Source organism: Scyliorhinus torazame, chromosome 1, assembly GCF_047496885.1.
Source record: "Scyliorhinus torazame isolate Kashiwa2021f chromosome 1, sScyTor2.1, whole genome shotgun sequence".
In the NCBI taxonomy this organism is placed as follows: Eukaryota; Metazoa; Chordata; class Chondrichthyes; order Carcharhiniformes; family Scyliorhinidae; genus Scyliorhinus; species Scyliorhinus torazame.
Window position 1 is genome coordinate 2,533,035 of NC_092707.1, and position 20,623 is coordinate 2,553,657.

The 20,623-nt window shown below is 53.2% G+C and overlaps 1 protein-coding gene across 1 annotated transcript in view; it reads left to right on the forward strand.

The window, feature by feature from the left end:
• Positions 1–5,082: 5,082 nt before the first annotated feature.
• The window catches only part of ccdc92 (coiled-coil domain containing 92), a 269,189-nt gene continuing 253,648 nt past the window's right edge, over positions 5,083–20,623 (forward strand). Inside the window, exon 1 of the mRNA XM_072511352.1 lies at positions 5,083–5,186. Within this exon, the coding sequence (XP_072367453.1) occupies positions 5,116–5,186 (71 nt within the window). The 5' untranslated portion in view covers positions 5,083–5,115. The remainder of the gene's footprint in view (positions 5,187–20,623) is intronic.

Here is a 20,623-nt window from a genome sequence, read left to right on the forward strand (position 1 = left end):
TTAACCCTATATTCCGCATTCATATTTGTCCTTCCAAAATGGACAACCTCACACTTTTCAGGGTTAAACTCCATCTGCCACTTCTCAGCCCAGCTCTGCATCCTATCTATGTCTCTTTGCAGCCGACAACAGCCCTCCTTACTATCCACAACTCCACCAATCTTCGTATCGTCTGCAAATTTACTGACCCACCCTTCAACTCCCTCATCCAAGTCATTAATGAAAATCACAAACAGCAGAGGACCCAGAACTGATCCCTGCGGTACGCCACTGGTAACTGGGATCCAGGCTGAATATTTGCCATCCACCACCACTCTCTGACTTCTATCGGTTAGCCAGTTCGTTATCCAACTGGCCAAATTTCCCACTATCCCATGCCTCCTTACTTTCTGCATAAGCCTACCATGGGGAACTTTATCAAATGCCTTACTAAAATCCATGTACACTACATCCACTGCTTTACCTTCATCCACATGCTTGGTCACCTCCTCAAAGAATTCAATAAGACTTGTAAGGCAAGACCTACCCCTCACAAATCCGTGCTGACTATCCCTAATCAAGCAGTGTCTTTCCAGATGCTCAGAAATCCTATCCTTCAGTACCCTTTCCATTACTTTGCCTACCACCGAAGTAAGACTAACTGGCCTATAATTCCCAGGGTTATCCCTAGTTCCTTTTTTGAACAGGGGCACGACATTCGCCACTCTCCAATCCCCTGGTACCACCCCTGTTGACAGTGAGGACGAAAAGATCATTGCCAACGGCTCTGCAATTTCATCTCTTGCTTCCCATAGAATCCTTGGATATATCCCGTCAGGCCCGGGGGACTTGTCTATCCTCAAGTTTTTCAAAATGCCCAACACATCTTCCTTCCTGACAAGTATTTCCTCGAGCTTACCAATCTGTTTCACACTGTCCTCTCCAACAATATTGCCCCTCTCATTTGTAAATACAGAAGAAAAATACTCATTCAAGATCTCTCCTATCTCTTCAGACTCAATGCACAATCTCCCGCTACTGTCCTTGATCGGACCTACCCTCGCTCTAGTCATTCTCATATTTCTCACATATGTGTAAAAGGCCTTGGGGTTTTCCTTGATCCTACCCGCCAAAGATTGTTCATGCCCTCTCTTAGCTCTCCTAATCCCTTTCTTCAGTTCCCTCCTGGCTATCTTGTATCCCTCCAATGCCCTGTCTGAACCTTGTTTCCTCAGCCTTACATAAGTCACCTTTTTCCTCTTAACAAGATATTCAACCTCTCTTGTCAACCATGGTTCCCTCACTCGACCATCTCTTCCCTGCCTGACAGGGACATACATATCAAGGACACGTAGCACCTGTTCCTTGAACAAGTTCCACATTTCACTTGTGTCCTTCCCTGCCAGCCTATGTTCCCAACTTATGCACTTCAATTCTTGTCTGACAACATCGTATTTACCCTTCCCCCAATTGTAAACCTTGCCCTGTTGCACGTACCTATCCCTCTCCATTACTAAAGTGAAAGTCACAGAATTGTGGTCACTATCTCCAAAATGCTCCCCCACTAACAAATCTATCACTTGCCCTGGTTCATTACCCAGTACTAAATCCAATATTGCCCCTCCTCTGGTCGGACAATCTACATACTGTGTTAGAAAAGCTTCCTGGACACACTGCACAAACACCACCCCATCCAAACTATTTGATCTAAAGAGTTTCCACTCAATATTTGGGAAGTTAAAGTCGCCCATGACTACTACCCTATGACTTCTGCACCTTTCCAAAATCTGTTTCCCAATCTGTTCCTCCACATCTCTGTTACTATTGGGGGGCCTATAGAAAACTCCTAACAAGGTGACTGCTCCTTTCCTATTTCTGACTTCAACCCATACTACCTCAATAGGGTGATACTCCTCGAACTGCCTTTCTGCAGCTGTTATACTATCTCTAATTAATAATGCCACCCCCCCACCTCTTTTACCACCCTCCCTAATCTTATTGAAACATCTATAACCAGGGACCTCCAACAACCATTTCTGCCCCCCTTCTATCCAAGTTTCCGTGATGGCCACCACATCGTAGTTCCAAGTACCGATCCATGCCTTAAGTTCACCCACCTTATTCCTGATGCTTCTTGCGTTGAAGTATACACACTTCAACCCATCTCCGTGCCTGCAAGTACTCTCCTTTGTCAGTGTGACAGTATGGGTCAATGGTCACCCGCTCGAGATGGAGTTGGCCACTGGCGCAGCGGTCTCCGTGATCGCCCAGAGGACATTCGACCGCATCAAGCAGGGTATACAGACCCTTGCATTAACCGACACACAGGCCAGGTTGGCCACCTACATGGGGGAACCATTGGACATTGCAGGAACTACGATGACCCCTGTTGTTTATGGATGCCAGGAGGGGTGTTTCCCACTTATCGTGGTGCGCGGCCATGGGCCCAGCCTGTTGGGTTGGGACTGGTTGCGCCATTTGCGGTTGCAATGGCAGCACATCCTCCAAACAGTTTCTGAAGGGTTGACTGAGGTGCTAGGACGATACCCAGATGTATTCCAGCCTGGTTTGGGGAAAATAAAAGGGGTCGTAGCCCGTATCTAAGTCGAACCAGGAGCCACGCCGCGCTATTTCCGGGCGCGCCCGGTGCCTTACGCCTTGCTCGAGAAGGTAGAAGGGGAGCTCACTCGTTTGGAGAGTTTGGGTATTATCAGGCCCGTCCGTTTTGCTGACCGGGCAGCACCAATTGTACCTGTAATGAAGCCAGATGCCACAGTTCGCTTGTGTGGCGACAGTAAACTTACAGTGAATACGGCTTCCCGACTCGACCGATATCCAATGCCTCGCATAGAGGATCTCTACGCGAGGCTTGCAGGTGGACTCTCATTCACAAAATTAGATATGAGTCACGCCTACCTGCAGTTGGAGCTGGACCCTGCCTCCCGACCATATGTAACTGGTGTCCAGGGGGTTGGATAGGGTGGACAGTGAGAGCCTTCTCCCGCGGATGGAAATGGCTGGCACGAGGGGACATAGCTTTAAACTGAGGGGTAATAGATATAGGACAGAGGTCAGAGGTAGGTTCTTTACGCAAAGAGTAGTGAGGCCGTGGAATGCCCTACCTGCTACAGTAGTGAACTCGCCAACATTGAGGGCATTTAAAAGTTTATTGGATAAACATATGGATGATAATGGCATAGTGTAGGTTAGATGGCTTTTGTTTCGGTGCAACATCGTGGGCCGAAGGGCCTGTACTGCGCTGTATTGTTCTATGTTCTATGTTCTATGTAACGATTAATACACACCGGGGCCTGTATGAATATACACGGGCCTGTGTGGGGCGGGGCCGTGCAGTCTGGGGGCGGGGCGGGGCCAGGCAGTCTGGGGGCGGGGCCGGGCAGTCTGGGGGCAGGGCCGGGCCGGGCAGTCTGGGGGCGGGGCGGGGCCGTGCAGTCTGGGGGCAGGGCGGTGCAGTCTGGGGGCGGGGCCGTGCAGTCTGGGGGTGGGGCGGTGCAGTCTGGGGGCGGGGCCGTGCAGTCTGGGGGCGGGGCCGGGCAGTCTGGGGGTGGGGCGGGGCCGTGCAGTCTGGGGGTGGGGCGGGGCCGTGCAGTCTGGGGGCGGGGCGGGGTGGTCTGGGGGCGGGGCGGTCTGGGGGCGGGGCCGTGCAGTCTGGGGGCGGGGCCGTGCAGTCTGGGGGCGGGGCGGTGCAGTCTGGGGGCGGGGCCGTGCAGTCTGGGGGCGGGGCGGTGCAGTCTGGGGGCGGGGCCGTGCAGTCTGGGGGCGGGGCGGTGCAGTCTGGGGGCGGGGCCGTGCAGTCTGTGGGCGGGGCGGTGCAGTCTGGGGGCGGGGCCGGGCAGTCTGGGGGCGGGGCCGTGCAGTCTGGGGGCGGGGCCGGGCAGTCTGGGGGCGGGGCGGGGCCGTGCAGTCTGGGGGCGGGGCGGTGCAGTCTGGGGGCGGGGCCGGGCAGTCTGGGGGCGGGGCGGGGCGGGGCGGTCTGGGGGCGGGGCCGTGCAGTCTGGGGGCGGGGCGGGGCGGTCTGGGGGCGGGGCCGTGCAGTCTGGGGGCGGGGCGGGGCCGTCTGGGGGCGGGGCGGGGCGGTCTGGGGGCGGGGCGAGGTGGTCTGGGGGCGGGGCGATGCAGTCTGGGGGCGGGGCGAGGTGGTCTGGGGGCGGGGCCGTGCAGTCTGTGGGCGGGGCCGTGCAGTCTGGGGGCGGGGCGGGGCGGTCTGGGGGCGGGGCGATGCAGTCTGGGGGCGGGGCGGTGCAGTCTGGGGGCGGGGCGATGCAGTCTGGGGGCGGGGCGGGGCGGGGCGGTCTGGGGGCGGGGCGATGCAGTCTGGGGGCGGGGCGGTGCAGTCTGGGGGCGGGGCGGGGCGGTCTGGGGGCGGGGCCGTGCAGTCTGGGGGCGGGGCGGGGCGGTCTGGGGGCGGGGCCGGGCAGTCTGGGGGCGGGGCCGGGCAGTCTGGGGGCGGGGCGGGGCCGGGCAGTCTGGGGGCGGGGCCGGGCAGTCTGGGGGCGGGGTGGGGCGGTCTGGGGGCGGGGCGGGGCAGTCTGGGGGCGGGGCCGTGCAATCTGGGGGCCGGGCGGGGCGGGGCCGGGCAGTCTGGGGGCGGGGGGGTCTGGGGGCGGGGCGGGGCAGTCTGGGGGCGGGGCGGGGCCGGGCAGTCTGGGGGCGGGGCCGGGCAGTCTGGGGGCGGGGCCGGGCAGTCTGGGGGCGGGGCGGGGCCGGGCAGTCTGGGGGCGGGGCCGGGCAGTCTGGGGGCGGGGCCGGGCAGTCTGGGGGCGGGGCGGGGCCGGGCAGTCTGGGGGCGGGGCGGTGCAGTCTGGGGGCGGGGCGGGGCCGGGCAGTCTGGGGGCGGGGCCGGGCAGTCTGGGGGCGGGGCCGTGCAATCTGGGGGCCGGGCGGGGCGGGGCGGGGCCGGGCAGTCTGGGGGCGGGGGGGTCTGGGGGCGGGGCGGTGCAGTCTGGGGGCGGGGCGGGGCCGGGCAGTCTGGGGGCGGGGCCGGGCAGTCTGGGGGCGGGGCCGGGCAGTCTGGGGGCGGGGCGGGGCCGTGCAATCTGGGGGCGGGGCCGGGCAGTCTGGGGGCGGGGCCGGGCAGTCTGGGGGCGGGGCCGGGCCCAGCGCGCGGCCGTTTCCATGGAGCCGGTGCAGCGCCGGGAGCGGGAGGAGAATCCGGAGCGAGGCCGGGAACCAGCGGCAGAATCCGGGTAACCACCGGGAATGAGCGGCGCCGCTCCCCGCATCGGGGGGGGGGGGGGGGGGGTCTGTGTGGGGAGGGGGGAGAGAGGGGGGTCTGTGTGGGGAGGGGGGAGAGAGGGGGGTCTGTGTGGGGAGGGGGGAGAGAGGGGGGTCTGTGTGGGGAGGGGGGAGAGGGGGGGGTCTGTGTGGGGAGGGGGGAGAGGGGGGGGTCTGTGTGGGGAGGGGGGGTCTGTGTGGGGAGGGGGGAGAGAGGGGGGTCTGTGTGGGGAGGGGGGGTCTGTGTGGGGAGGGGGGAGAGAGGGGGGTCTGTGGGGAGGGGGGAGAGAGGGGGGTCTGTGTGGGGAGGGGGGAGAGGGGGGGTCTGTGTGGGGAGGGGGGAGAGGGGGGGGTCTGTGTGGGGAGGGGGGGTCTGTGTGGGGAGGGGGGAGAGAGGGGGGTCTGTGTGGGGAGGGGGGAGAGAGGGGGGTCTGTGTGGGGAGGGGGGGTCTGTGTGGGGAGGGGGGAGAGAGGGGGGTCTGTGGGGAGGGGGGAGAGAGGGGGGTCTGTGTGGGGAGGGAGGAGAGAGGGGGGTCTGTGTGGGGAGGGAGGAGAGAGGGGGGTCTGTGTGGGGAGGGGGGGTCTGTGTGGGGAGGGGGGGTCTGTGTGGGGAGGGGGGAGAGAGGGGGGTCTGTGTGGGGAAGGGGGGTCTGTGTGGGGAGGGGGGGTCTGTGTGGGGAGAGGGGCAGGGTCTGCGGAGTGTGGGGTGTCTGTTGTGTGGGGGGTGTATATGATGAGGATGTATATATGGCGATGCGTGTATATGGCGAGTGTGTTATGTGGATATCCCCCCCCCCCCAAAGGGTACCGACACTTTGCTGATCCTAAGTAGCAGTTTAACAGTCGGTCTGAAGGGAAGCTGGTGCTGTTAAGTTCAGTTGAGTATTTAGTGGAATATTGTTTCCTCTGGCAGTGGGAATTATATTCTGCATTTCCACCATTGTGCTTTAACAATGTAGAACGGGTGACCGGCTCCTGGATGCAAAGATGTTTTCCCAGCACCAAGGTCAGAGCTCCAGTCTCTCAGGATCTGCAGGATCCAGTAAGCAGTCTCCTTATTGCTGCTGCTGAATGCTGAGTCTGTGGGATGGTTTCATTGTGTAAATTATTATTGATTTGTTCATTGAATCTGAGCATCACAGGCTTGGCCAGCAGTTGTTGCCCATCCCTAATTGCTCCTGAGGAGGTGCTGTGCCATCATTGTGAACCGCTATAGGTACTCCCACAGTGCTGTTAGGGAGGGAGTTCCAGGATTTTGCCCCAGGGACAGTGAAGGCACGGCAATATATTTCGAAGTCAGGGTTGTGAGTGGCTTGGAGGGGAACCTCCAGGTGATGGTGTTCCCAGGTAGTAGTAACGCCCAGAGGTTTGCAAGGTGCTGTCTGAGGAGCCTTGGTGAGTTCCTGCAGTGCGTCTTGTAGATGGAACACACGGCTGCCACTGAATGTTGGTGGTGGAGAGAGTGAACGTTTATGGAAGGGATTCCAGTCAAGCAGGGTTGCTTTGTCCTGGATGGTCCCGAGCTGCTTGAGTGGTTTAAAAAAATATTTTTATTGAAAACTTTTTCATTTGGACAAAATGGTACAATGACATCATATAAAACAGATGCTTCAAGTAACAATGTGAAAAGAACACATTCAACAATCAAGAACACATCATAGAATCATAGAATTTACAGTGCAGAAGGAGGCCATTTGGCCCATCGAGTCTGCATCGGCTCTTGGAAAGAGCACCCTACCCAAGGTCCACGCCTCCACCCCATCCCCATAACCCAGTAACCCCAGCTAATCTTTTAGGACACTCAGGGCAATTTAGCGTGTCCAATCCACCTAACCTGCACATCTTTGGACTGTGGTAGGAAACCAGAGCACCCGGAGGAAACCCACGCAGACACGGGGAGGACGTGCAGACTCCACACAGACAGACACCCAAGGCTGGAATTGAACCCATCCCTGATGATGTGAAGCAGCTTTGCTAACCACTGTGCTACTGCGCCGCTCCAATCTACACCTCCCGCTGCCTGGGGAAAGCGGGCAGCGTAATCAAAGACCCCTCCCACCCGGCTTACTCACTCTTCCAACTTCTTCCATCGGGCAGGAGATACAAGAAGTCTGAGAACACGCACGAACAGACTCAAAAACAGCTTCTTCCCCACTGTCACCAGACTCTCAAACAACCCTCTTATGGACTGACCTCATTAACACTACACCCTGTATGCTTCACCCGATGCGGTGTTATGTAGTTACATTGTGTACCTTGTGTTGCCCTATTATGTATTTTCTTTTATTTCCTTTTTTCATGTACTTAATGATCTGTTGAGCTGCTCGCAGAAAAATACTTTTCACTGTACCTCAGTACACCTGACGATAAACAAATCCAATCAAATCAAATCCCAGCCATGCAACAGGAAACTAGAAATTCCCTTAACAACTGACGGTGACTAACTCTTTTAAAAAAGGAAATGAATGGCTGCCATCTCAGGTAGAACCCTTCTCCCAACCTCCTAATGATGTACTTGACCTTCTCCAAATGTAGAAACTCCATGAGGTCACCCAACCAGACCGCGGCACTGGGTGGAGTTGAACACCTCCTAAGCAGAGCTCGCCTCTGGGCCATTAACAGGGCAAAGGTGAGGGCACCCGCCTTCATCCCTGCCCACAGCACCGGCAAATCCAATACCCTGAAAATAGCCACCAGCGGACAAGGCTCCAGTCCAACATTAAGTATCTCTGACATGGCGACGGCACGGTGGCGCAGTGGTTAACACTGCTGCCTAATGACGCCAAGGATCCGGGTTCGATCCAGGTCACTGTCTGGGTGGAGTTTGCACATTCTCCCCACGTTTGCTTGGGTTTCGCCCCCACAACCCAAAGATGTGCAGGTTAGGTGGATTGGCCACGCTAAATTGCCCCTTAATTGGAAAACAAATTGGGTACTCTAAATTTATAAAAAAAAGAATCTCTGACATGGTGTTGAATAAGGAGACTCAAAGGTTTAACAACTTGAGACACAACTAAACATGGGGGTGGCACAGAGGTTAGCACTGTTTTACGCAAAAGCACACACAGATACTGGGCGAATGTATCCTGGCAGGAGCCACTTTGGATGCGACTTCTCCCCACCCACCGTCACCAGAGCTCTCCGAGCTACTGAGTGTTGTTGGAGACGGACTCATCCAGGCAAGTGGGGGGTATTGCGCTCCTGACTTATGCCTTGTAGTTGGTGCACAGGCTTTGGGGAGACAGGAGGTGAGTTACTCGCCGTTGGATTACCAGCTGCTAACTTGCTCTTTATGTGGTTAGTCCAGCTTAGTTTCTGGTTAACTGTAACCCTCAGGATGTTGATAGTTGGGGATTTGGTGATAGTAATGCCATTGAATGTCAAGGGGAGATGGTTGGATTTTCTCTTGTTGGAAGTGGTTATTGCCTGTGTTATGGGCGAGGTGTTTTCAGAACCCCAAAATGTTTCATGGAGTTCAACCAACCTCTCCCTTTAATGGATTTGTTGCTTTTCCGAACACACGGCTTTTTCCCCAGGTGTGGGATTACAGTTATGGACACGTGGTTTTAAACACAAAACAATGCTTATTCTATGAACTCAACTTAACCTGTTAAATAAACATTGGATCCCTTCATTTCATTTCATTTAACACCCCTTAGTTCAAAGATAACCCTGAAAATAATACACCACTAAATAATCCCTCAAAATGTTCCTTCAAACACCCAAAAGGCTTCAAACCTTCAAAACAATAACACACCAGGTCACAGTTAATATATATTTTCTGTTGGGTGGCAGAGATATATCAGCTTGGTTGACTTCAGCTCCAGCACCTTGCTTTCTTCCTGCAGCTCTCTGGAAACACATAGACACACACAAGCTGCTTTGTCAAACTGGCTTTCTCCCTTCAAGCAACTCACAGCAAACCAGAACTTCTCAAGCTGCTGTCTCAAACTGGCTTTCTCCTTTTAAACTGCTCTCAGCAAAACCAGCCAGGCACTTTCCAAACTGAAACCTCAAAATGGCTGAACTGAGCTGAGCTCCGCCCACTCTCTGACATCACTGTTTTCTTAAAGGTACATTGCTTACACATCCATTTCTAAAAGGTCCTCTCACGTGACACCTGCCACTTGTGTGGCCACTTATCAGCCCAAGCCTGGATATTGTCCAGCTCTCGCTGCATTTGGACAGGGACTGCTTCATTATCTGAGGAGTTGTGATTGATGCTGGACATTGTGCAATCATCAGTGAACATCCCCCCCCCCCCCCCCCCCACTTCTGACCTTATGATGGAAGGAAGGTCATTGATGAAGCAGCTCTTTGATGCCACAGTCTGACTCCTGGCGCTCTACCAATCATTTAGATGGTTAAAGGTAAGCTCATCAAAAGCTCGACTGCCTTCATCCTAACTCTCACTTTGTTCCATTTACCTATCATCTCCTGTGCCTCCTGGTTCAGCAATGTATTCAGCCCATCTTACCGAATTATGCCCAACCCCTTGTTACAGCATCCAGAATCTAAAGTAGTTTTTGCCTGCACTCTAATCGAGGTATCAATTCCAGATAGTGACAGAAACCCCTAGAATCCCTACAGTGCAGGGGGCCATTTGGCTCATCGAGTCTGCACCGACCCTCGGAAAGAGCACCCTACCCAGGCCCACTTCTCCGTGACCCCACCTAACTGCACATCTCTCAATGTTAATCACTTACGCAGAGATGAGCTGCGAGTCGGAATCCGGTCCGTCAGAATTTTCTCTAATTGAAGCTCTTCCCCTGTATTTATCTCGCATTCTCAGTGTGCAGCTTCACATCCATGTCCCTCTTGTCGGGCACCCAATATACTCTTCTTGTTTTCAAAACACTTCCCTCATCCAACTTGAGCAAATCTTCTCCATCTCAAACCCTTCATTTCTCACTCTGGATTGGCTACTGCCTTCCCAGCATAATGTGAGTGGGACTAATCTGTCAACAATCACTCTCTCACCCTCAAACTCTCTTTGCTAGCCACCTTTATTCAAAACCAGAATATCTTTCCTTTTGTGTTGATAAACCTGTGCCTTCCCATTTAAATGTTTTCATTTCCTGCTTGGTATTTATAACCTCCTCTCTTGCCTGTACATATTATTGCCTTCATAAGATCCTCCATTCCAATAGCTGTGTCCCCTCCCAGCCCGACATGCCCAGCATCGATGCGTTAATCCCTGCTGAGCAGAACATGTCGTTTGACTGACACCAGACTCCCAAATCAACTGTCTGCTCGCAACACTGTCATGGCAGGAGACTCTCCAGGGGGGAGTGGGGGGGGGGGGGGGGCAGTGGAAACGCTTCAGTCAGGTCCTCAAAGCAAATGTGAAAACATCAAACATCCCCACTGATTCGTGGGAGCCCCCAGCCTGCGACTGGCCAGAATGGAAGTTTATTTGGGACCGCCCCAAGTACATCGAGAGACTTTGCTGCAAGCACATCAAGGTGAAATTGAAGTATCAGAGGGAATGCACAAACCTCCAAAACATTCATCCACTCCGCCCTTCAAGCACCACGTGGCAGAATTTGTGGATCTCGCATTGGAATTACCAGCCATCTCCGAACCTATGGAACCGGACTGGAAGCAAATCATCTTCGATCCTGAGGAACTGTCCAGGAAGAAGATGTCATTGTGACAAAATGCCCCCGTGCCCCTGCCTGTGAGAGAATAATTTCAAAGTCAGTGTAGAATCATAGAATGAGATAGAAACTGAAGGAGGCTTTTCAATTCATCAACCTTGTGCTGGCTCACGGAAAGATGTTTCAATTAGCCCCCTTTGGTCCACAGTTTTGTTTGGTGGCTGGTATTCTCATTGATGCAGAGACAGGAGTTGCACTAATTCATATATATTCTACTCCATTGTTGTAATGCAGTACTGCCTTGCTGCAGTTAGGCTTAACCCCAATGTTGCATTGCAATACTGCCTTGCTGCAATTAGGGTTAGTCCCAGTGTTGTAATGCAATACTGCCTTGCTGCAGTTAGGGTTAACCCCAGTGTTGTAATTCAATACTGCCTCGCTGCAGTTAGGGTTAACCCCAGTGTTGGCAGGATTTTTCCGGAGAGAATTAGGCGGATCTTTCTTGGGAGAGTTAGCCAGATCTTTCCGGGGAGAGTTAGCCAGATTTTTCCGGGGAGAGTTAGCCAGATCTTTCCGGGGAGAGTTAGCCGGATCTCTCTGGGGAGAATTAGCTGGATCTCTCTGGGGAGAGTTAGCAGGATCTCTCTGGGGAGAGTTAGCTGGATCTCTCTGGGGAGAGTTAGCTGGATCTCTCTGGGGAGAGTTAGCTGGATCTCTCTGGGGAGAGTTAGCTGGATCTCTCTGGGGAGAGTTAGCTGGATCTCTCTGGGGAGAGTTAGCCGGATCTCTCTGGGGAGAGTTAGCCGGATCTCTCTGGGGAGAGTTAGCCGGATCTCTCTGGGGAGAGTTAGCCGGATCTCTCTGGGGAGAGTTAGCCGGATCTCTCTGGGGAGAGTTAGCCGGATCTCTCTGGGGAGAGTTAGCCGGATCTCTCTGGGGAGAGTTAGCCGGATCTCTCTGGGGAGAGTTAGCCGGATCTCTCTCTGGGGAGAGTTAGCCGGATCTCTCTCTGGGGAGAGTTAGCCGGATCTCTCTCTGGGGAGAGTTAGCCGGATCTCTCTCTGGGGAGAGTTAGCCGGATCTCTCTCTGGGGAGAGTTAGCCGGATCTCTCTCTGGGGAGAGTTAGCCGGATCTCTCTCTGGGGAGAGTTAGCCGGATCTCTCTCTGGGGAGAGTTAGCCGGATCTCTCTCTGGGGAGAGTTAGCCGGATCTCTCTCTGGGGAGAGTTAGCCGGATCTCTCTCTGGGGAGAGTTAGCCGGATCTCTCTCTGGGGAGAGTTAGCCGGATCTCTCTCTGGGGAGAGTTAGCCGGATCTCTCTCTGGGGAGAGTTAGCCGGATCTCTCTCTGGGGAGAGTTAGCCGGATCTCTCTCTGGGGAGAGTTAGCCGGATCTCTCTCTGGGGAGAGTTAGCCGGATCTCTCTCTGGGGAGAGTTAGCCGGATCTCTCTCTGGGGAGAGTTAGCCGGATCTCTCTCTGGGGAGAGTTAGCCGGATCTCTCTCTGGGGAGAGTTAGCCGGATCTCTCTCTGGGGAGAGTTAGCCGGATCTCTCTCTGGGGAGAGTTAGCCGGATCTCTCTCTGGGGAGAGTTAGCCGGATCTCTCTCTGGGGAGAGTTAGCCGGATCTCTCTCTGGGGAGAGTTAGCCGGATCTCTCTCTGGGGAGAGTTAGCCGGATCTCTCTCTGGGGAGAGTTAGCCGGATCTCTCTCTGGGGAGAGTTAGCCGGATCTCTCTCTGGGGAGAGTTAGCCGGATCTCTCTCTGGGGAGAGTTAGCCGGATCTCTCTCTGGGGAGAGTTAGCCGGATCTCTCTCTGGGGAGAGTTAGCCGGATCTCTCTCTGGGGAGAGTTAGCCGGATCTCTCTCTGGGGAGAGTTAGCCGGATCTCTCTCTGGGGAGAGTTAGCCGGATCTCTCTCTGGGGAGAGTTAGCCGGATCTCTCTCTGGGGAGAGTTAGCCGGATCTCTCTCTGGGGAGAGTTAGCCGGATCTCTCTCTGGGGAGAGTTAGCCGGATCTCTCTCTGGGGAGAGTTAGCCGGATCTCTCTCTGGGGAGAGTTAGCCGGATCTCTCTCTGGGGAGAGTTAGCCGGATCTCTCTCTGGGGAGAGTTAGCCGGATCTCTCTCTGGGGAGAGTTAGCCGGATCTCTCTCTGGGGAGAGTTAGCCGGATCTCTCTCTGGGGAGAGTTAGCCGGATCTCTCTCTGGGGAGAGTTAGCCGGATCTCTCTCTGGGGAGAGTTAGCCGGATCTCTCTCTGGGGAGAGTTAGCCGGATCTCTCTCTGGGGAGAGTTAGCCGGATCTCTCTCTGGGGAGAGTTAGCCGGATCTCTCTCTGGGGAGAGTTAGCCGGATCTCTCTCTGGGGAGAGTTAGCCGGATCTCTCTCTGGGGAGAGTTAGCCGGATCTCTCTCTGGGGAGAGTTAGCCGGATCTCTCTCTGGGGAGAGTTAGCCGGATCTCTCTCTGGGGAGAGTTAGCCGGATCTCTCTCTGGGGAGAGTTAGCCGGATCTCTCTCTGGGGAGAGTTAGCCGGATCTCTCTCTGGGGAGAGTTAGCCGGATCTCTCTCTGGGGAGAGTTAGCCGGATCTCTCTCTGGGGAGAGTTAGCCGGATCTCTCTCTGGGGAGAGTTAGCCGGATCTCTCTCTGGGGAGAGTTAGCCGGATCTCTCTCTGGGGAGAGTTAGCCGGATCTCTCTCTGGGGAGAGTTAGCCGGATCTCTCTCTGGGGAGAGTTAGCCGGATCTCTCTCTGGGGAGAGTTAGCCGGATCTCTCTCTGGGGAGAGTTAGCCGGATCTCTCTCTGGGGAGAGTTAGCCGGATCTCTCTCTGGGGAGAGTTAGCCGGATCTCTCTCTGGGGAGAGTTAGCCGGATCTCTCTCTGGGGAGAGTTAGCCGGATCTCTCTCTGGGGAGAGTTAGCCGGATCTCTCTCTGGGGAGAGTTAGCCGGATCTCTCTCTGGGGAGAGTTAGCCGGATCTCTCTCTGGGGAGAGTTAGCCGGATCTCTCTCTGGGGAGAGTTAGCCGGATCTCTCTCTGGGGAGAGTTAGCCGGATCTCTCTCTGGGGAGAGTTAGCCGGATCTCTCTCTGGGGAGAGTTAGCCGGATCTCTCTCTGGGGAGAGTTAGCCGGATCTCTCTCTGGGGAGAGTTAGCCGGATCTCTCTCTGGGGAGAGTTAGCCGGATCTCTCTCTGGGGAGAGTTAGCCGGATCTCTCTCTGGGGAGAGTTAGCCGGATCTCTCTCTGGGGAGAGTTAGCCGGATCTCTCTCTGGGGAGAGTTAGCCGGATCTCTCTCTGGGGAGAGTTAGCCGGATCTCTCTCTGGGGAGAGTTAGCCGGATCTCTCTCTGGGGAGAGTTAGCCGGATCTCTCTCTGGGGAGAGTTAGCCGGATCTCTCTCTGGGGAGAGTTAGCCGGATCTCTCTCTGGGGAGAGTTAGCCGGATCTCTCTCTGGGGAGAGTTAGCCGGATCTCTCTCTGGGGAGAGTTAGCCGGATCTCTCTCTGGGGAGAGTTAGCCGGATCTCTCTCTGGGGAGAGTTAGCCGGATCTCTCTCTGGGGAGAGTTAGCCGGATCTCTCTCTGGGGAGAGTTAGCCGGATCTCTCTCTGGGGAGAGTTAGCCGGATCTCTCTCTGGGGAGAGTTAGCCGGATCTCTCTCTGGGGAGAGTTAGCCGGATCTCTCTCTGGGGAGAGTTAGCCGGATCTCTCTCTGGGGAGAGTTAGCCGGATCTCTCTCTGGGGAGAGTTAGCCGGATCTCTCTCTGGGGAGAGTTAGCCGGATCTCTCTCTGGGGAGAGTTAGCCGGATCTCTCTCTGGGGAGAGTTAGCCGGATCTCTCTCTGGGGAGAGTTAGCCGGATCTCTCTCTGGGGAGAGTTAGCCGGATCTCTCTCTGGGGAGAGTTAGCCGGATCTCTCTCTGGGGAGAGTTAGCCGGATCTCTCTCTGGGGAGAGTTAGCCGGATCTCTCTCTGGGGAGAGTTAGCCGGATCTCTCTCTGGGGAGAGTTAGCCGGATCTCTCTCTGGGGAGAGTTAGCCGGATCTCTCTCTGGGGAGAGTTAGCCGGATCTCTCTCTGGGGAGAGTTAGCCGGATCTCTCTCTGGGGAGAGTTAGCCGGATCTCTCTCTGGGGAGAGTTAGCCGGATCTCTCTCTGGGGAGAGTTAGCCGGATCTCTCTCTGGGGAGAGTTAGCCGGATCTCTCTCTGGGGAGAGTTAGCCGGATCTCTCTCTGGGGAGAGTTAGCCGGACCTCTCTCTGGGGAGAGTTAGCCGGACCTCTCTCTGGGGAGAGTTAGCCGGATCTCTCTCTGGGGAGAGTTAGCCGGACCTCTCTCTGGGGAGAGTTAGCCGGATCTCTCTCTGGGGAGAGTTAGCCGGACCTCTCTCTGGGGAGAGTTAGCCGGATCTCTCTCTGGGGAGAGTTAGCCGGACCTCTCTCTGGGGAGAGTTAGCCGGATCTCTCTCTGGGGAGAGTTAGCCGGACCTCTCTCTGGGGAGAGTTAGCCGGATCTCTCTCTGGGGAGAGTTAGCCGGACCTCTCTCTGGGGAGAGTTAGCCGGATCTCTCTCTGGGGAGAGTTAGCCGGACCTCTCTCTGGGGAGAGTTAGCCGGACCTCTCTCTGGGGAGAGTTAGCCGGACCTCTCTCTGGGGAGAGTTAGCCGGATCTCTCTCTGGGGAGAGTTAGCCGGATCTCTCTCTGGGGAGAGTTAGCCGGATCTCTCTCTGGGGAGAGTTAGCCGGATCTCTCTCTGGGGAGAGTTAGCCGGATCTCTCTCTGGGGAGAGTTAGCCGGATCTCTCTCTGGGGAGAGTTAGCCGGATCTCTCTCTGGGGAGAGTTAGCCGGATCTCTCTCTGGGGAGAGTTAGCCGGATCTCTCTCTGGGGAGAGTTAGCCGGATCTCTCTCTGGGGAGAGTTAGCCGGATCTCTCTCTGGGGAGAGTTAGCCGGATCTCTCTCTGGGGAGAGTTAGCCGGATCTCTCTCTGGGGAGAGTTAGCCGGATCTCTCTCTGGGGAGAGTTAGCCGGATCTCTCTCTGGGGAGAGTTAGCCGGATCTCTCTCTGGGGAGAGTTAGCCGGATCTCTCTCTGGGGAGAGTTAGCCGGATCTCTCTCTGGGGAGAGTTAGCCGGATCTCTCTCTGGGGAGAGTTAGCCGGATCTCTCTCTGGGGAGAGTTAGCCGGATCTCTCTCTGGGGAGAGTTAGCCGGATCTCTCTCTGGGGAGAGTTAGCCGGATCTCTCTCTGGGGAGAGTTAGCCGGATCTCTCTCTGGGGAGAGTTAGCCGGATCTCTCTCTGGGGAGAGTTAGCCGGATCTCTCTGGGGAGAGTTAGCCGGATCTCTCTGGGGTTGTAATCCAGCAATGCAGTGCTGCAGTGAGTGTTAATGTCTTTTATTTAAAATGTATTTGGATTTGAGTCACAAAGCAGTGCTAAATTGTTCACATCTTCACTTCAGTGTAATAATGATTCACCATGGCAACTGATAATGAGGTGCAATAAAATAAACTGACATGTTGGTGGTGCTGTGATTTTACTTTGAGAGAATTCAGCAGTGGAGGCCTGTCATCTCGTCTGTACTGAATGACCCTCGTTCCGTTTTGTCGAGCTGCTGTGTGCATGATAAAATGGGGTGTTGAGAGAGGCCACAGTTTGGGTGAGATTGGGGACGGAGAATGAAATCCTTTTCGGAAAGAATGTTTGACCTTTGGAGATGTGTGCAGCCGCAGCTCTATTCATTATTTATCTTTGATGTTTGCCATGGAGATGTGTTATCGCAAAGCTCTCTGGCAATAAGTTATCACAGGGTACTCAAGGTGCTGGCTCGTAAATGAACGTGTCTGTCGAAACTGCTGTGGAAGCTTTGTGCCATTAAATAGAGTGAGGATGAGGGTGAACAGAAGCATCACTCCCCTTGCTAACTGACAACTTCATGGTCACATTCAGCTCATCTGTTTAGCAAATGCACTACTGATGCTTACTTACCCAGTTACCGCTCGATACTCATTTCGAAATCAGATTTTTGAGCAGTTTTGACAGTCATTAATAATCATCTTGTGAATATTTGGATGATTTTATTCTGTATGAAGCATTTAATATACTTTGAAGTTTTTCAAAGATAATTCTGTTATATTTTCGAGTCAGCACATCACCGGATCATATAAACCAATGAAAATGCTGCCCTTCCCAATCGAAATGTTAGTTTCCAGCTTCTCATTGGATAGCAATAATAACACAAACCAATAAACCTCAATGTTATAATGCAACACTGCCTCATTGCAATTAGTGTTAATCCCAGTGTTATAATGTAACACTGCCTCATTACAATTAGTGTTAATCCCAGTGTTATAATGTAACACTGCCTCATTACAATTAGTGTTATCCCAGTGCTATAATGCAATATTACTTCATTGCAGTTACTGTTATCCCAGTGTTGTAATGCAACACTGCCTCATTGCAATTAGTGTTAATCCCAGTGTTTTAATGCAATACTGCCTCATTGAAGTAAGTGTTAAACGCATTGTTGTAATGCAACACTGCCTCATTGAAGTTAGTGTTAATCCCAGTGTTTTAATGCAATACTGCCTCATTGCAGTTAGTGTTAATCCCAATGTTGTAATGCAACACTGCCTCATTGCAATTAGTGTTAATCCCAGTGTTGTAGAACATAGAACAATACAGCGCAGTACAGGCCCTTCAGCCCACAATGTTGCACCGAAACAAAAGCCATCTAACCTACACTATGCCATTATCATCCATATGTTTATCCAATAAACTTTTAAATGCCCTCAATGTTGGCGAGTTCACTACTGTAGCAGGTAGGGCATTCCACAGCCTCACTACTCTTTGCGTAAAGAACCTACCTCTGTCCTATATCTATTACTCCTCAGTTTAAAGCTATGTCCCCTCATGCCAGCCATTTCCATCAGCGGGAGAAGGCTCTCACTGTCCATCCTATCCAACCCCATGATCATTTTGTATGCCTCTATTAAGTCTCCTCTTAACCTTCTTCTCTCCAACGAAAACAACCTCAAGTCCATCAGCCTTTCCTCATAAGATTTTCCCTCCATACCAGGCAACATCCTGGTAAATCTCCTCTGCACCCGCTCCAAAGCCTCCACGTCCTTCCTATAATGCGGTGACCAGAACTGTACGCAATACTCCAAATGCGGCCGTACCAGAGTTCTGTACAGCTGCAACATGACCTCCTGACTCCGGAACTCAATCCCTCTACCAATAAAGGCCAACACTCCATAGGCCTTCTTCACAACCCTATCAACCTGGGTGGCAACTTTCAGGGATCTATGTACATGGACACCTAGATCCCTCTGCTCATCCACACTTTCAAGAACTTTTCCATTAGCGAAATATTCCGCATTCCTGTTATTCCTTCCAAAGTGAATCACCTCACACTTCTCTACATTAAACTCCATTTTCCACCTCTCAGCCCAGCTCTGCAGCTTATCTATATCCCTCTGTAACCTGCTACATCCTTCCACACTATCGACAACACCACCGACTTTAGTATCGTCTGCAAATTTACTCACCCACCCTTCTGCGCCTTCCTCTAGGTCATTGATAAAAATGACAAACAGCAACGGCCCCAGAACAGATCCTTGTGGTACTCCACTTGTAACTGAACTCCATTCTGAACATTTCTCATCAACCACCACCCTCTGTCTTCTTTCAGCTAGCCAATTTCTGATCCACATCTCTAAATCACCCACAATCCCCAGCCTCCGTATTTTCTGCAATAGCCTACCGTGGGGAACCTTATCAAACGCTTTGCTGACATCCATATACACCACATCAACTGCTCTACCCTCGTCTACCTGTTCAGTCACCTTCTCAAAGAACTCGATAAGGTTTGTGAGGCATGACCTACCCTTCACAAAGCCATGCTGACTATCCCTGATCATATTATTCCTATCTAGATGATTATAAATCTTGTCTCTTATAATCCCCTCCAAGACTTTACCCACTACAGACGTGAGGCTCACCGGTCTATAGTTGCCGGGGTTGTCTCTGCTCCCCTTTTTGAACAAAGGGACCACATTTGCTATCCTCCAGTCCTCTGGCACTATTCCTGTAGCCAAAGTTGACATAAAAATCAAAGCCAAAGGTCCAGCAATCTCTTCCCTGGCCTCCCAGAGAATCCTAGGATAAATCCCATCAGGCCCCGGGGACTTATCTATTTTCAGCCTGTCCAGAATTGCCAACACCTCTTCCTTACGTACCTCAATGCCATCTATTCTATTAGCCTGGGGCTCAGCACTCTCCTCCACAACATTATCTTTTTCCTGAGTGAATACTGATGAAAAATATTCATTTAGTATCTCGCCTATCTCTTCAGACTCCACACACAATTTCCCATCCCTGTCCTTGACTGGTCCTACTCTTACCCTAGTCATTCGCTTATTCCTGACATACCTATAGAAAGCTTTTGGGTTTTCCTTGATCCTACCTGCCAAATACTTCTCATGTCCCCTCCTTGCTCGTCTTAGCTCTCTCTTTAGATCCTTCCTCGCTACTTGTAACTATCCATCGCCCCAACTGAAACTTAATTTAGTGTTAATCTCAGTGTTATGCAACACTGCCTCATTGCAGTTAGTGTTACCCCAGTGTTGTGATGCAATATTGCTTCTTGATTAACAATGGGATCAGGGGTTATGGGGAGACGGCAGGAGAATGGGGATGAGTAAAATATCAGCCATGATTGAATGGCGGAGCAGACTCGATGGGCCGAGTGGCCTAATACTGCTCCTATGTCTTATGGTCTTCATTGCAGCTAGTGTTATCCCAGTGTTCTAATGCAATACAGCCTCGTTGCAGTTAGGGTTATCCTGGTGTTGTCATGCAATACAGCCTCGTTGCAGTTACTGTTATCCCAGTGTTGTAATACAATACTGTCTCACTGGACGTAAGAACTAGGAACATGAGTAGGCAATTCAGCTCCTCTAATCTGCTCTGCCATTCAATACAATGGTGGCTGACCTCTTGCCTATTCCTGCCCATTCTACATTACTCTTCAACCCATTGCTAATTAAAAATCTGATTCTTAAATTTACTTAACGCCCCAGCATCCTTCACACTCTGGGTTAGTAAATTCCACAGATTCACGGCCCTTTGAGAGAAGTAATTTGTCCTCATCTCTGTTTTAATGAAGTCTCACCTCTCTGCGCTCTTCAAAAAATACTCGCCTCGCTCTGTGCGCTCTTTAAAGACTCGCCTCGCTCTGTGCACTCTTTAATGATGCCTCGCTTCTCTCTCTGCTCTTTAATAAAGTCCCGCCCCTCTCTCTCCGCGCTGTTTAATGTAGTCTCGCCTCTCTCTCCGTGCTTTTTAATGAAAGTCTCGCCTCTCTCTCTCTCTCTCTCCGTGCTCTTTAATGAAGTCTCGCCTCTCTCTCTCCGCTCTTTAATGTAGTCTCGCCTCCCTCTCCGCCCTCTTTAATGAAGTCTCGTCTCTCTGTCTCTGCTTTTTAATGAAGACTCACCTCTCTCTGTGCGCTCTTTAATGAAGTCTCGCCCCCCTCTCTGCGCTCTTTAATGAAGTCTCGCCCCCTCCCTCCATGCTCTTTAATGAAGTTCCTCCTCTCACTGAACTCTTTAATAAACTCTCGCCTCTCTCTCTGCTCTTCAATGAAGATCTGCCTCCGCGCTCTTCAATTAAGTCTCACCTCCTCTCCATGCTCTTTAATGATATCTCGCTTCTCTCTCTCCGCTCTTTAATGATGTCTTGCCTCTCTCGCTCCACTCTTTCATGAAGTCTCGCCTGTCTCTCCACACTCTTTAACGAAGTCTCAC